This window comes from Sceloporus occidentalis, unplaced genomic scaffold, assembly GCF_023333645.1.
Source record: "Sceloporus occidentalis isolate IW3139 unplaced genomic scaffold, rSceOcc1.0.p SCAF_4, whole genome shotgun sequence".
Classification (NCBI taxonomy): domain Eukaryota; kingdom Metazoa; phylum Chordata; class Lepidosauria; order Squamata; family Phrynosomatidae; genus Sceloporus; species Sceloporus occidentalis.
Window position 1 is genome coordinate 186,508,425 of NW_028316984.1, and position 16,616 is coordinate 186,525,040.

At 42.0% G+C, this 16,616-nt stretch overlaps 1 protein-coding gene across 1 annotated transcript in view; it reads left to right on the forward strand.

Moving 5' to 3' along the window:
- The window catches only part of EXOC3L4 (exocyst complex component 3 like 4), a 68,640-nt gene that overhangs the window by 22,402 nt on the left and 29,622 nt on the right, over nucleotides 1–16,616 (forward strand). The window contains exons 6-7 of the mRNA XM_089523176.1: nucleotides 5,724–5,824; nucleotides 8,223–8,318. Coding sequence (XP_089379302.1) covers nucleotides 5,724–5,824; nucleotides 8,223–8,318 — 197 coding nt within the window. The remainder of the gene's footprint in view (nucleotides 1–5,723; nucleotides 5,825–8,222; nucleotides 8,319–16,616) is intronic.

A 16,616-nucleotide genomic window follows, 5' to 3' on the forward strand; every position in this document is an offset into this window, starting at 1 on the left:
ATGCTCCCAATTCTGTCATCCAGGTCATTGATAAAGATGTTGAATAGCACTGGGCCCAGGACAGAGCCCTGTGGGACCCCACTGGTCACTTCTCTCCAGGATGAAAAGGAGCCATTGTTGAGCACCCTTTGGGTTCGGCCGATCAACCAATTACAGATCCATTTAACAGTTCCTTTGTCTAGCCCACATTTTACAAGCTTGTTTTCAAGAATGTCATGGGAAACCTTGTCAAAGGCCTTACTGAAATCAAGATATACTATATCCACAGCATTCCCTTCATCTACCAAGCTGGTAATTTTATCAAAGAAAGAGATTAGGTTTGTCTGGCATGACTTGTTTCTCTGAAACCCATGTTGACTTTTTGTGATTATGGCATTGCCTTCTAGATGTTCACAGACTCTCTGTTTAATGATCTGCTCCAGAATCTTTCCTGGTATTGATGTCAGACTAACTGGACGATAATTGTTGGGATCCTCTTTTTTCCCCTTTTTGAAGATGGGGACAACGTTTGCCCTCCTCCAGTCGGCTGGGATCTCTCCTGTTCTCCAGGAGTTTTCAAAGATTATTGCCAATGGCTCCGATATTACATTTGCCAGTTCTTTTAATACCCTTGGATGGAGTTCATCTGGTCCCGGAGACTTAAATTCATTTAGATTAACAAGGTGTTCCTCTACTATCTCTTTACTTATTCTGTGCTGAAATGCCCCTATTCTGTCCTCTGCTCCATTATCCTCAGGTTGAGCACCCTTTGCCTTTTCTGAGAAGACTGAGGCAAAGAAGGTGTTGAGTAATTCTGCCTTTTCTCTGTCTTCTGTTAGCATTTTGCCATCTTCTCCACGCAGTGACCCTACCATTTCCTTCTTCTTCCTTTTGCTGCGGACATATCCAAAAAAGCCCTTTTTATTGTTCTTAACCTCTCTAGCAAGCCTGAGTTCATTCTGCGCTTTAGCTTTTCTGACTTTACCCCTACACATGCCTGCTATTTCTTTGAATTCCTTTTTTGTGATTTCCCCCTTTTTCCATTTCTTATACATGTTCCGTTTCAAACTTAGCTCAGTTGAAAGTTCCTTAGTCATCCATCCTGGTTTCTTGAGACACCTCCCGTTTTTCTTTCTCACTGGAACTGTTTGAAATTGTGCCTTCAGTATCTCTCTTTTGAGAAACTCCCATCCATCCTGAACTCCTTTATCTTTTAGTATTTCTGACCATGGAATCACCCTCAATACTTCTCTAAGTTTACTGAAATTCGCTCTCCTAAAGTCTAGGATGCGTGTCTGACTATGCCTGGCTTCTCCTTTCCACTGTATTACAAACTCCAGGAGAACATGGTCACTTCCACCTAATGATCCCACCACTTGCACCCCATTAACCAAGTCATCCTTGTTGGTTAGGATCAGATCTAAAATAGCTGACCCCCTTGTTGCCTCTTCCACCTTTTGGACCATGAAATTGTCTTCCATGCAAGTGAGAAATTTGCTAGACCTTGAGGATTTTGCTGAGTTTGACTTCCAGCAAATATCAGGGTAGTTGAAGTCGCCCATCACTACTACATCTCTCCTTTCTGAGTGTGTGGTCATCTGTTCTAGAAAGGCATCATCCAATTCCTCAGTCTGACTTGGGGGTCTGTAGTAGACTCCCACTGTAACATCCTTGTTGTTTCCCTCCCCTTTGATTCTTATCCAGATGCTCTCCACCTGGCTTCCATGATTGATGTCCAGGATCTCTTCACTGGTGTAAATATCTCTGACATACAGTGCTATTCCTCCTCCTTTCTTGTTTGGCCTATTTCTCTTAAAAAGGTTATACCCCTCTATTTCCACATTCCAATCATGAGACTCATCCCACCAGGTTTCAGTGATGCCTATTATATCATATTTGCTTTGTTGTACTAGGAGTTCGAGTTCATCCTGCTTATTTCCCATGCTCTGTGCATTAGTGTAGAGACATCGCAGACCATGGTTCCCTTTTACTTGCTGCCTGTGCAAGTTTTTTTGCCTCCCACTGCTGGGTCCTTGCACTGTTTGCCTTGTTTCCTCTATGTCAGTTTGACTATTTTCGCCATCCCTTTCGCCTTCCTTAATATTGTCTCCCTTCCCCTCGGAACTCAGTTTAAAGCTCTCCTGATCAAGTTCTTGAGACTGTTGGCAAAAACATTTCTTCCAACTGGCGTGAGATGCAACCCGTCTGTTGCAAGAAGTCCCTCCTCATGGAACCGCAGCCCATGATTGAAGAATCCAAATCCTTCTCGGCGGCACCATCTGCGAAGCCAGTTGTTCACATCTGCTATTTTCCTCTCCCTTCCTGGACCATGCCCTTCAACTGGCAGAAGAGACGAGATGACAACCTGTACATCCATTCCTTTCAGCTTCCTACCAAGCGCCTCGTAATCCCTTTTGATGTTCTGAATGCTGTGTCTTGCAGTATCATTAGTTCCCACGTGGACCAAAAGGAAGGGGTATTGGTCAGTAGGCTTGACCAGTCTTGTCAGCCTCTCTGTCACATCACGGATCTTTGCACCTGGAAGACAACACACCTCTCGAGACATCTTGTCAGGCCTACAAATCACTGCTTCTGTACCCCTCAGCAAGGAGTCCCCCACTACGACCACACGCCTCCTCCGAGGCTTAGCAGCGACTGTTCCCTCGGGTGGGACTCTCAGGCTCCCCTGCTCCGTCCCTGAAGTCTGTCCATGCTGCTCTTCTTCATCCTCCTTGATAAGGGAAAGAGCTTCGAATCGATTCTCTAGCTGCAAGCTCCCCGAACAATTCCTTCTTGGCTTACTTCTCTTTGTGACATTCCTCCAGCTGTCTGCCTCCTCTGTTTGGCAAGTGACCTCTTCCACCCTAGCATCTTCCTCTGCGTGGTACTCATCCAAGATGGTTAGTTCTATTGAGTCCAGGAAATCCTCTTGTTCCCTAATCTGCTGAAGTGTAGCTACTCTGGACTCCAGCTGCTGCACTTTCTCCTCCAAGAGTGCTACCAACTTGCACTTGGTGCATGTGAAGTTCTCCACTTCTGTAGGCAAGAAGAGAAACATCCCACAAGAGTTGCAGGTGACTGCAGCAGATCCCTCGTTGTCCATACTGCAAAGTCTTTAGTAATGAGTATAACAGTCAATCTACTGGGAATACTTCTTTAAAGGAATGTACTGGCTGCTATCTTACACTTAAAGGGAAGGTTCTGTTTCAATATCCGATTCTAACCTGATGCCACTTGAGCAGAGTTGTTCAGTTGAAGAAAACTAAAATGGCTGCCAAGCAGCTCCTCTCCTTCTCCTCTCTCTGGCCGGACTGTTCTGGAAGGCTCTGGAAGTTGGTATATAAAGCTAGTCTGCTAGCTCCGCCCACTTGTGACTCACAGATGTGACTCACAGAAGCTCCTCCCCTTCAGCAACGCGCACACGGTCTCAAAATGGCTGCCAAGCAGCTCCTCTCCTTCTCCTCTCTCTGGCCGGACTGTTCTGGAAGGCTCTGGAAGTTGGTATATAAAGCTAGTCTGCTAGCTCCGCCCCCTTGTGACTCACAGATGTGACTCACAGAAGCTCCTCCCCTTCAGCAACGAGCACACGGTCTCAAAATGGCTGCCAAGCAGCTCCTCTCCTTCTCCTCTCTCTGGCCGGACTGTTCTGGAAGGCTCTGGAAGTTGGTATATAAAGCTAGTCTGCTAGCTCCGCCCCCTTGTGACTCACAGATGTGACTCACAGAAGCTCCTCCCCTTCAGCAACGAGCACACGGTCTCAAAATGGCTGCCAAGCAGCTCCTCTCCTTCTCCTCTCTCTGGCCGGACTGTTCTGGAAGGCTCTGGAAGTTGGTATATAAAGCTAGTCTGCTAGCTCCGCCCCCTTGTGACTCACAGATGTGACTCACAGAAGCTCCTCCCCTTCAGCAATGAGCACACGGTCTCAAAATGGCTGCCAAGCAGCTCCTCTCCTTCTCCTCTCTCTGGACATATGACCAGTGGACATATCGGTTGGGGGATTCTAGGGGCCGTAAATTAAAAAAAATGTTTTCAGGATTTTGTTAGGATTTATGAGAATATGAGTGGGCCCTAGGGATCTCAGATCTCACAGCCTGGCCCTGGAGGCCTGGATCCTCTTTTCCAGTCCAGATGCAAGAGCATACCCTCCAACAATTCACAGATGAAAACTGAGACACATGTGGCCAAGCAAGACATCTAATTGTGGTCAAGATGGCAAAAGTTATTAAAGTGGAAGAAAACACAAGCTAGGATAGGTAGCACCAGCTTTTGCCCTGCTGCATTAATTGGGCAAAAGGGGAAGAAGATAGAGAAGCTGGGACATTTTAAAAGCAGCTGAAAATGTGGGAAGGCAAAGGATTTATCTGGACAGTCCCTGCCAAAATGGAGGAAAATTGGAGAATTGTGTAGATTTTGCAACTCCCTGCAGAGGAAGGCTTGGTCAACCCTCTCTCTCTTTACTTTTCACCAACAGACAAAGATGTTTTTAAACAGGGCTAGAACTATTAACTGATTGGGGCAGATGAATAATTAATGAGTGTGCTGCATTTTTGGTGTGTTTTGAATCTGCCTTAATTATCTTAAATTAGTGTTTTGATTGAATCAGTTGTTTAAATTTTTTTTAAAAAAAAACTTTTCTACTACATATTCTTTTAGCTTTTTTGTTTTATACTTACAATAAGCTGCTTTGGGCCCCATACTGGGAGGAAGAAAGGATGTTCCTACAACAGAACAAAACGAAATAATCTGTCCAAATCAGGTGTGGGCAATTTTGGTGAATTTTCTTCCTCTGGGATTTCCCAGGAGCTTCATGGGCTACCAAAAATGCTAAGAATTGTGGAGGGAAGAGGGGCAGAAGTCCATGTCTTGTTTTGAAAAAACAGGGTGTTTTGTATTAAACAGTATCAGAGGGTTTTGCAACCTATTTTAAAAAAATTATCACTTTTTAAATAGGTTGCATAAACCTTGCACTGTTTAACACAACACACAACACAATTTGAAACAAAGCCCACTCCTGGGACAGTTATAACACTCTTGATTTCCCTTAAACTGCCATGGCAACATCCTGTGAAATCCTGAGATTACAGTTTAGGAAGAGACATTTAGAATTCTCAGCCAGAGAGCTCTAGTATCTTATCAAGCTACAAACCTCCACACTCCATAGAAGGTTGTCGTGGCAGTTAAAGTGTAGTGTGCAAGGCCCCCTTGTCTGAAGCTTATTTCACACAGGCGGTCTCTATTCCCCTTGCAATGCAAGTTCCTACTTGTTCCATGAGAACATGCTCCAGAAAGAGAATCTATCCTTTGTGCTCGTGTCAACCAATACTATACTAACACAGCTTGAGTCTCCTCTTATCCAGAATCATGAAATCTGAAATATATTGGAAATCAAAACTTCTTTCATGAGTGGCTAAAATGGTGACACTTTTGCTTTGTGATGTTTCAGTGTACACAAACTTTGTTTCATGCATAAAATTATTTTAAAACTAGTATATAAAATTACCTTCAGGTTATGTATATATGGTGGCATACATGAAACAAACACATGTGTTTAGACTTTGGTCCCATCTCCAAAATATCTCTTTATATATGTGCATGCAAATACAGGTATTCCAAAATCCAAAAAAAAAAAAAAAAAAAAGCAAAGTCAAAAACACTTCTGGTCCCAAGCATTTTGGGTAAGGGAGACTCAGTATGAACAATTCTTGTCCTTGCTTCTGTTAAATTCCTTGTCCCCCTTTCTGTAGCTCATTGGCCAACATGTGGGAGCTTCCAGAATCATCTGCAGAGACTTGGAAAGGGCTGCTCTTGAAATCTCTGTAAAAGAAGCGACAGATTTTCTGCCACGGTAATCTCTATTTATATTTTTATATCTATATAGTGGGCCCTTGGTATCGGCTGGGGTTTGGTCCCAGGACATCCCGTGGATACCAAAATCCATGGATGCTCAAGCCACAGTTAATACAATGGAAAATGAAATGGTGTCTCTTATATAAAATGGCAAAATCACAGTTTGCTTTTTGGAATATATATATATATATTGCATATATATGCAATCGCCCCTCCTAATGCGCAGATCTGAAATCACGCCCTTGAATATACATGGAGAGGCGACCTCCACTATTTGCAATGGCATGTGTGCCCATGCCGCACGCATGGGGGAATGCTCCATTCAACCCTGTGGTGCTTGAATAAGTGCAAGCCTTCAGTTGGGTTTTTTTGTTGTTTTTTTTTGGGGGGGGGGGGGTCCAGAATGGATCATCCACGAAAATGGAGGACCAACTGTGTGTGTGTGTGTGTGTGTGTGTGTGTGTGTGTAGTCTAACTAACAAATTGTAAGCCACTCTGATAGCCTTGGCTGAAGGGCGGGGTATAAATAAATATTAGTAGTAGTAGTAGTAGTATGACCTCGTTGAACCTCTGCAGGGCCATGAAGGGCTGTACCTCCACATCCACTCACACACATATACACATAATTCTCTAGGTATCTCTAGGTCTTCCAATGCAACTCTATGGCCAAATTCTAGTAGAAGTTGACATTGCATTTCAAGGAAAAGTCCCATCCAAATTTCTAGGTTCACTTACAAGCAGAATTATTGAAGAGGGCTCTAAAAGCACTGATTCCTTTTGTAACAACATACTTGTGTGAAAAATCATTCTCTACTCTTGTTTATCTTAAAAATAAGTATAGCAGCAGTTTGAAAAACAGAGTCAGAACTCAGAATACAAGTTTCCACTGTTAACTCCTATATAACAAGGCTTATAAGTGAAATGCAGCACCACCCATCTCTTAATTTACTAATTAAAATTAACAAGTAATCTTAGGTTACGAGAGTCAGCATGGTGTAGTGGTGACCAGGACTGGATTCCCTGCTGTGCCATGAAACCCACTGGGTGACTTAGGCAAGTCACATACTCTCAGCTTCAGGGGAAGGCAATGACAAACCTCCTCTGAACAAATCTTGCCAAGAAAACCCCATGATAGGTTCACCTTAGTCACCATAAACTAGGAATGAAGGTACACAACAACAACAACAACAATATTAGACCATGGGTCAGTGTTCGGGTATGATGATGGTGGTGATGGTGATGATTTAAAACTTGTATCGAATCATTCCAATAAAAATATTACAAGGTGCCTTTACTTGGTTCTCCCTTCTCTCCAAATCTGGAGACCCTTGATGAGCAATGTTAAATAAATATTTGATGCACCTAAGTTTTTCAGTTCTTGAGTTAAGTCCTGGTAGTTCATGACAACAAAAGAAATTTAAAAAGGGTTCGTGCTAAAGAAAAGGTTAAGAATTGCTGCTCTGCTTTATGAAGCATGGTGGAATAGAAGGGAAATTACTTGCCTGGATCATGAACATATCATTTCTGATATGTGACTGAGGTTACAGAGGCACAACTGAATTAACATTTCCATGTCTGGAATTTTACTTTCAATTTGGATTTTAGATGTGATTAACCTCTGATGTATTAAAAGAGCTTCAGAGAAATCTAAAGTGCATTATATCTTGTGTAGGTATAATAAAACCCTGAATTACTGGAAGAGATGTTTTCTTCTAAAGATTGTTCATGTAACTCAGATTTTAAATTATATACTTCTCAAAGATGTGAAAAGTTGGTCTTGGGTTGGCCTTTTTTTTTTTTTTTTTAGTTTTAGTTTTAGTTTCCTGAATCCCATCTTCATTCTTGTGTTATATTAGTTTGGGAGACTGCATTTTATTTCTATAAGGAAATTCATATGCACTTTTCCATTGCACAGTCTTAATGTATGGATTTTTGTACACAATTTCCCCATTGAGTAAAATGCTTTTGGATTATTTTTCAATTGTATATATTTTAGATTTTTTTTAAAAAAAATTGTGTGTGGTATAATGCATATTTCATGTCATTTCTTTAAAATCTGCAAAATATCGAGACAAAGGCTGCTGCCACACTGAAGTATTAATGCAATTTGACACTGCTTTAACTGTCATGGAGCCATCCTGTGGAATCTTGGAATTCGTAGCCTGTTGTGGCACCAAAGCTCTCTGATAGAGAAGCCTAAATAGCTCACAAAACTACAAGTTCCAGAATTCCACATCATCAAGCCAGGGCAGTTAAAGCGGTGTTAAACTGCATTACTTCAGCGGTGCAGATGCAGCCAAAGTGCACTGTATAATGAATCTGATGCTATAGAGAAAGAAACTGATCATTTGTTCTGCTTGCAAGATTGGAAGTCATCTTTAACAATTTTGTTACAGCTTTGGGGAAGCATTTCTGGAACGGGACAACACAAAAGATTGTCCCCAGTTTGCATCACTGATGGTGGACTATGTTAACAACTTCCATAACATGAGGTAAGCTGGCTGCTTGAATCTTGTTTCCAAACAAGAGATAACTGGACAGATATTAAATGTTGCAAAAGAGGCAATCAATACACTGTGTATTTAGGGGTAAAGAACATGTGGATATATTATTACCACAGTGTTACATTCTCCCCGGTTTGAAATACTTGGAAAACTTGTCAAATCTTTTTATGATTTAGAGACAGTAGAGAAATATTTAAAATGACAAGACAAAGTAATATTAGAAGTGGCATAGAGGTGAAAGTGATGAAAGCATGAAGACATATTTGGAAGTAGAAATTTAGGAAGTCCTTTATTGTTATTTATTGTATTAGCTGGTAAAGTAAGGTATAGTAGTGTAAGATCCAAAGCACACTTCAGAGATAATCCAATTTGAGACCGCTTTAACTGCCCTGGCTCAGTGCTTTTGTGAGATATTTAGCCTTCTCTGTTAGAGAGTTCTGGTGCCACAATAAACTACAGTTCCCAGGATTCCCATGCAGTGAGCCAAAGCAGTTAAAGTGGTCTCAAACTGGATTATTTCTGCAGTGTGTTTTGGGCCTAAGTGTAGATGTTAGTCAGTCAATCTGTTTGACTCTTTAGTGTTTATAAGTTTTTGATTTGTTAAGTGTGTCTCTTTATGCTTTTTTTCCTTTTTCTTTTCTACTTAGCAGTTGTTTAATGTATTATTTAATGGTGTTCAATGTTCTATATGTGACATAAAATTTTTATAAAAAAAAATACTAGGGAAACTAATATTGCAACATTAATTAGTCGACCATTTAAACTAATTGATAAAAAAACATTTTGGTAGACCAAAAAAGAGCTTCGTGAGTAATTGGGCAGCAGACTAATTTTAAAAGCGATTTAAAAAAAATTAAGGTAATGACAAAACTGCAGGTTGCTAGTGTCATGTTAGAAGATGTAACTCCTCTTATTTCTTACATGGCTTAGATCAGGGTTTTTGAAAACACAACCAGTAGGCCTCATGCGACTCCCCCAAAACCCACTAAAGCCCCCTGCATCTTCCACAAAGTCCACAGACCAAAAAGGGGGGTAATTTTCAAGTGATTTGCAGCCAATTTTTGTTTTATCAAAAATCCATGTGTGTCATTTTTATCAATTGTGATGGCATTCCATTGTGAAGGGGAAAAATTGGCTGCTACCTTCCATGCAGTTGCCTCTTTTAAAGTGATACCTGCTACAGTGTGGTTGTTGTTGTTGTTTCTGCTATGTGCCTTCAAACTGACTCTTATTATATCATCTACATCATAGGGAGAGCTTTTAGCAAGATCATATATAGCAGATTTGCCATCTCCTTTCTTTTAGGCCAAGAGAACGTGACTTGGTCTGATGCCACGGTGCAGAAATAAAGCAGTTTGATACCACTTTAATGTCCATAGCTCAATGCTGTGAAATTCTGAGATTTGTAGTTTGGTGGGGCACCAGAGCTCTCTGACAGGGAAGGCTAAATAGCTCACAAAACTACAGATCTCAGAATTCCACAAGGTTGAGCCAGAGAAGTTAAAGTGGTGTCAAACTGTTTTATTTCTGCAGTGTGGTACCAGCCTGGGCCAAGGTCACTGAGCACCCACTCAAGCTGAACTTCCATGGTTGAGCAAGAGTTTAAACCCTAGTCACCTGGAATCCTAGTCTCACTTTCAAACCACTACACCACCCTGGGTCTCACAGCAGACATATACATCATCCAAAAATAAGTTGCCTTCCTTTCTAGAAGCTAACAAGGAAAGATACAGGACCTTGCACAATGGGCTCATTCACACTATGAAATAACCCAGTTTGGAAACCGGGTTATTTCCCTGTTGTTCAGACTTGCACTGATTGTACTCAGTGCAGTTGGGGGGGGGGGGGGCACCAAAAAGCCCATTTATACTGGTGCATGTGCACCGGATCCCTTAGCGGTTCTTTTTTTTTTTTAAGAACTGCAATGATCCCCATCTCTGATAGTGTGAATGCGCTGTCGGGTTGATTTGGATTATGCAGCCACTGTTCAGGAAATGGAGGTGCCTCCATTTTGATCCAGAATGGTGGCGAATGGGAACTTCAAACCAGATTTAAATGCCATGGAGAGGTTCGCTGCCTTAAAACATAGTGGGAAGGGTGAATCGATTTTGAATTGATTTACAGATACAAATCTCTGTGTGACTGACCCCAATGAGTACCAAGCTGGTAGATGCTGCCCCATGCTTATGCACTTCCTTTGTATGTGTGTTATCCAGCAAAATGTACAAGGCTGATGTGAGTTTCCAGCTCTCACTTGAGTGTTCAGCCCCCTGCATATTCAAACAATTGAAACGCTCCCACAAGGTGTGGTTCTGGCTCACCAGCTCAACCAGTTTTAAAAGTAGATTAGACAAATTCATGGAGGATTAAGGCTATGAATGGCTGTCAGAAGTGTGCAAATAAACAAAACTCCAGTTCCCTCCGGTTCCCTTTCTGATATCCACCTAGAAGGTTTTCCCCCTCTTTGGCACAGAAATATGTACTGATTTCCATGTGTGTCATTTTAAAAGTATGTATCTTGTGTGCATTTTAAAAAAATGGGTTTCCCCCATTGACAATTGTTTGTTTTCTCCTGCTTTTAATATGTATATATTTTTCAATGTACATTTTTAAAGCATACATTTATGGAATACTTTTTGGGTGCACCAAGCTCATAAATGTATGAACTATAAATATCCTTTGGTTTTTAAAAATGTTATTGATATTTTGTTGTTGTTGGGTGCCTTCCAGTCGTTTCTGACTTATGGTGAACCCATCCTGGGTTTTTCTTTGCAAAGGTGGTTCAGAAGAGGTTTGCCATTGCCTTCCCCTGAGGATGAGTGAGTGTGACTTGCCTGAAATCACCCAATGGGTTTTGCATGGCTGAGATGAGATTGGAACCCTGACCCCCAGAGTCATAGTCTAATGCTCAAACCACTACACTATGCTGACTCCATGGTACATATATATATATATATATATATATATATATATATATATATATATATATATATGCATACACTTTGCTTTTAACATTAGAGTACTAGCATGATATCACCTCTAGGTGGCATGATACCTCCAGTAATTAGCAAGAAGCACATTTTCCTGATAAGATGTCCAAGCAGTTCCTGTTTTAAAAAATATCTAATCATACTGCCCCGTACTGTTCTATGGATTAGCACTGGCAGTAGAATTTGCACAGAATGTTTTCCTCAAGTATGATATAAATATGTAATTGCTGTGCCAAAAGTATTTTTTAAAGTTAGCTTCTTTTGGAATCTTTAAAGACCACCCATTCAGGATACTTCAGTTCATGGGAAAGTTAAAGTGTATTGCAAAATTTATCATAGCTCTGCCTGTCTATGAGATCTGTCTGTCCTATATGAGAAGTGGCCAAGGAATTGGCTGCCTTTGGAGAAAATGGCACTTACTGGCACTGATGTGGGACAGACTTCTAGTGGTCTCTTGTGGATTGTCTCAGGAGTTTATCAGACAAGGGAAATTGGAAGTATAATCCAATGGCAATCCGAGCGCAATCATGGGGTTTAATGTTATTGCGTCATAGATTACCACATGCAAATTCGGGCAATGGGAAGTCAGTCCAAGTGCAATCATGGAGTTTCACGTTACTGCATGATAGACTACCACATGAAAATTCGGGCAACGGCATGCTATTTTGGGCAATGGGAAGCCAGTTCGAACACAATTCGCATTCACGTAAATTTGCTAAACTAGCGAATTCATGTGAATGTGTTCTGGCCCCACTTTCTTTTCATTCAAAATTAAGAGAAATTCCTCACATGTGATAAAGTCCTCAGTTAGACCAATCTGAGTAGCTAAGGAACATAGGAAGTTACCTTTTATTAAATCAGGGCACTGTTTCAACTGGGGATCAACCTGGAAAATAGGCTTGGCACCACGTCAGTTCCTCTCTCAATAGTGAAAGACATCTGTTTGTCATAGCACATGATTTCCCCCATCTTTTGTGTTGTGATTGGTTATTATAAGTAATTGTGGCTTAATTCGCAAATCCAATTTCAATCCTTGAGCTTAGTTAAAGACTGCTGTTACTGTCATGGACTCTGCAACCTGACTTTGGGCTAGCCTAGTCAGCTACAGACTATGTATGCTCACTCTTCAAAACCTTCAGGTGCAGGTGGAAAATGGCCAAGCAATATGCAGCCCCTTCCTTTCTGCCTTCTCTTGACTAAAGAGCAGTGTCCTGCAGTTAAGCATAACCACAGTCATCAGAGACTTCCCTCTTTTAATATAACCTTTGCAACATCACCAGAGCCCTGTGACATCACAAGGGTTCATCTTTAGGTTTTGGCTAAGTGGGATAGTCCTGCCCTCGCAACTTTGATCAGTCATGCTGAGTGGGTCTGATGGCAGTTGTGGGCCCCAGTCTGTGCAGAACCAAAGCTTCCTGACTCCTGGGGTAATTCAAAATTGGCAGTGCTTGCACTGCTATGCTTGCCTTATGATTATGCAGAGTGAAACAATTGCCTCAGACAGCATACGGTGAGAGGTGATAAGCAGGAGCTGCTGCTTTGCCCCGTGTGCCTCTTATAGTAGCATGTTGCCATTAGGTGCTGTGGAGGATGCAGGACCATTGACAGAAGTGAAGTAATGACTTTTCCAGACTGGGTAAATGTGATAGCAAATGGCAGTATCTTTTGCTATACGCCCAACTCCCCCCCCCCCCCCCCCCCGATTATATTTTGTCAGTCATACAATATTTCAGGCTATCTCTCCTCCTTTTGTACAATATTCCAAAGTGTTTTGTTCCTACCCAAAAGTAAATATATCTTTTTAAGAAAACCAATATATTTGGCTGTCACATGGCATGTTTCAGTGTATTTCTGACCTCTTCCCCATTTCAATCCCACATCCTCTTTTTAATTTTTTTTTAATCCTCTCTAGAGCTTTAGTACAAGAGCAGAATATTCCTATGCTTGAAAGGATCTACTTTATACGCTCTGAATTTCAGCTTGGTTAAAGCTCCATGACTGGGTGGATGGGACATCATGAAGTTTTCTTCCATTCAGGTTCTCAAGTTGACTGGTGTGTGTGTATGGGAGAATATTTTTCCAAGCACAGAAGTTTTCAGCTCCCCCCACTCCCCCGGTTCTCTGCTAAATTCTAATGATGCCATTCTTATGTTTGTTTCCTTGGAGCAAAATCACAGCCTTCCTCTTCCACAGTCATTTTGTGAATGAAAGCATTGGAGCATACTGTCCACTCAGTGGATGTGAGTGTGACAGGATGCATAGCTTACTCCAAGGAAGGAAACAGAGCAATAGCACCATTACCATTTACCACTTTAATTTTTGTTGCAGTGTGCCTTCAGGTCACTTCTGACTTATGGCAACCCTGAAGCATACTATGGCATGTTACAGACCACCCCTTTGGGGCGGCCTGTAGGCGCGCCTTTCCCCGGTGCATCGGGGCCTCAGGGGCCAGAACGGCAGCCGCTGAGGCCCCGATCCGCCACTTTCCGGGCCGCGGGGAAGCGGCAAAAGGCCACTTCCCCACAGCCTGGAAAGGGGTGTCCTTGGGGCTTCAAGCCCCAAGGACACCCCGCGGTGGTGGGGAGGAGGAGAAAGGGGCCGCTTGGCCCCTTTCTCCCTTGTGTTGCTAGGCGCAGCCGTCTGAAGGCTGCGCCCAACAACGCAAACCAGCGACGCAAACCAGGAAGGAGCTCCGAAACGGAGCTCCTTCCTGCTCCGTGCAAAGGATGCATTAAGCGCCCTTGCGCGGAGCGACGACGTCACGTCCACGCCAACCCGTATAGAGGCGGCGCGGTTGTGATGTCGTCATGGCAGCCCCCATGTGGAAGGGGCACCGCCATTTTGTACGGACTCAGTCCGTACTAGGGTTAGGGGGGTGCGGAAGCACCGCCCCTCCCTAACCCTAGTACGGACTGAGTCTGTACTTAAAGGCCCATTTGTAACGGGCCTATCACTAGATTTTCTTGGGCTGAGAGTAGGTGATTTGCCTAAGGACACCCAGTGGGTTTCCACGGCTGAGTAGGAAACTGAACCCTGATCTCCAGAGTTATAGTCCAATGCTCAAACCACTACACCACACTCTGTACTATACCTCTAGAGAAAATTTTAAACATATAAATTAAGGAGGGACTGAGTGAGAAACAGTGCGAGGATTGCAACAATTTGTAAGAAGGGATTAGGTGCACCCATATTTAATGGACACAAATAAGATGCCTGCAACTGGAACAAAATGGGCCACTTTCATATTGAAGGTTTTGTTTCATTTTTTGAAGTCAGGGTTTTGTATAAATGGAAGCAACATTAAATGGTGCAATATAAAATGGCAGAAGTCACCAGTTTAGATGAACCCTAAGATTCAATGGCCAATCCAGTCAGCTTTTGTCCATGGAATGGGGAAGGCACTATCTTCCCCCTCACCACAGAGAGCAAAATGTCCAGAGCTGGCCTTCTCAAGATGCAGTGGTCTGTGGGGAGAATATATCAGAGAGAGGAGGGGGATAGCTGTTTCTGGAGTCAAAATGCATTTGAGAACTCTCCCTCTCTCCTTCCCTCACTTTCTCTATGTATGTGTGTGAAGAAATTCCGGGGTGAAGCCTTTAATAAAAGTTAGAGAAGAATGTCCTGATATATTGTGATCACTGGTTCATAACTATAAACCTCTGTGCCAATCTAAATATTTGTCATCTCTAAGGCACAATCTCCCTGGCTTAACTACTAGATTGCTTGCTTCATTTTGGACTGTCACATCATAGTGTTTTCAAGACATTCAGATGTGTTTTACAAGTATCTTCTGTACAGTGCAAACAAGAGTTGGCTAAAGTGTCATTACCATTGTCTCAAAAAGATCCCCTGCCAGTGTTAAACTGTTGGAGTAGATTTCAAGTTGTGTGGGAAATGCCACTGAGGTCTACATTTGGGGACAGTCATGGCCCTGGACACACCTAACAATTACTTCTACACCATTCCCAAAGCAATTATTAGTCACACACCTGTATTTGCGCAATACTGGACTATTAACAGGAATGTCTGTAATCCCCTGACTACTCCCTTACTTCACCAAAATTTCTGTGCCTGTTTCCTTGAACTTCTCCTATCTTTTTCTAGGGCATTGATCTAAATCCCTGTGTAACATTTGTTCAAGACTTACAGAAACCTTTTCTCAATAATACTTCCTTTTCCAATTATATTTCCCCCTGCATTGCACATGGCATGCCTGATTTGTTTCATAGAATCATAGAGTTGAAAGAGACCACACGGGCCATCCAGTCCAACCCCCTGCCATGCAGGAAATCTGAGTCAAAGCATCCCCAACAGATAGCCATCCAGCCTTTTTTTTTTAAAGACCTCTATGGAAGGTCCACTACACTCCGATGGGGTTTGTTCCACTGTCGAACAGCCCTTACTGTCAGGAAGTTCCTCCTAATGTTGAGGTGCCGATTGCTTTATTTATGGCTTTGTGAAGACCACAGGTCCTTCTAGAAGGTTGGTGAGTTGCTTAAGGAAATGTTTATAGAAAAATGTTAAAGCATCTCATTGTTTATTGGAATGTAGATGATTAAAAGCACAATCAGATCATTTGGAGGTACTGATATACTTGGATATAAGGTGCAAATCTGGATGCTTTCTCATAGGAAACAAACTCGCAGCCTACAAATGGAACAGTGATAAAATTATGAACTTTATGAAATTGGAAATTTGTTCTATCACTCCTAATTCTAGAAGTGAAATGCTACTTAGGCATTCACTTCTCTCACTCAGCGAGAATTGCATCAGAATGTAGGAAGAAGGTAATTTGGATGGAATTTGGTCTGATTCAACAGGATGATTGTTCTGCCTTTATATGCTTAATAATGTGATGGGAAAGGCCATATATTATTAATACATCAAGGTGATTTCAGCCCACACTTCTGCCTGCCATGACAGTATCCTTTGGGAAATGGGTTTAGGGAGGGCAGCGTAGTGACTTGCGAACATCCAACCACAGTCTTAAATGGTACAGTCAAGGAATTTTTTTAAAAAAAACTTTTACAGCTGATTATGTTAACTTTGAACAATATGATTAAACTTCTCTAAATGCAAGAACTGTATCCAGGTTCAGTGTCACAGATAAGATAATAAGAACAGTTTTGAAACTGAGTGTCCTACCCTGAGAACATCCGTTCATTCACAGAAATGAAGATATTACAAAGACTCTATTCTCTTTAGATATAAGAAATGACACACATGCAATAGAGGCATAAAAGCGTTAGCTTTGTTCAGGTACTTTTTTGCCCTGTTCATGTAACTCTGAAACCTC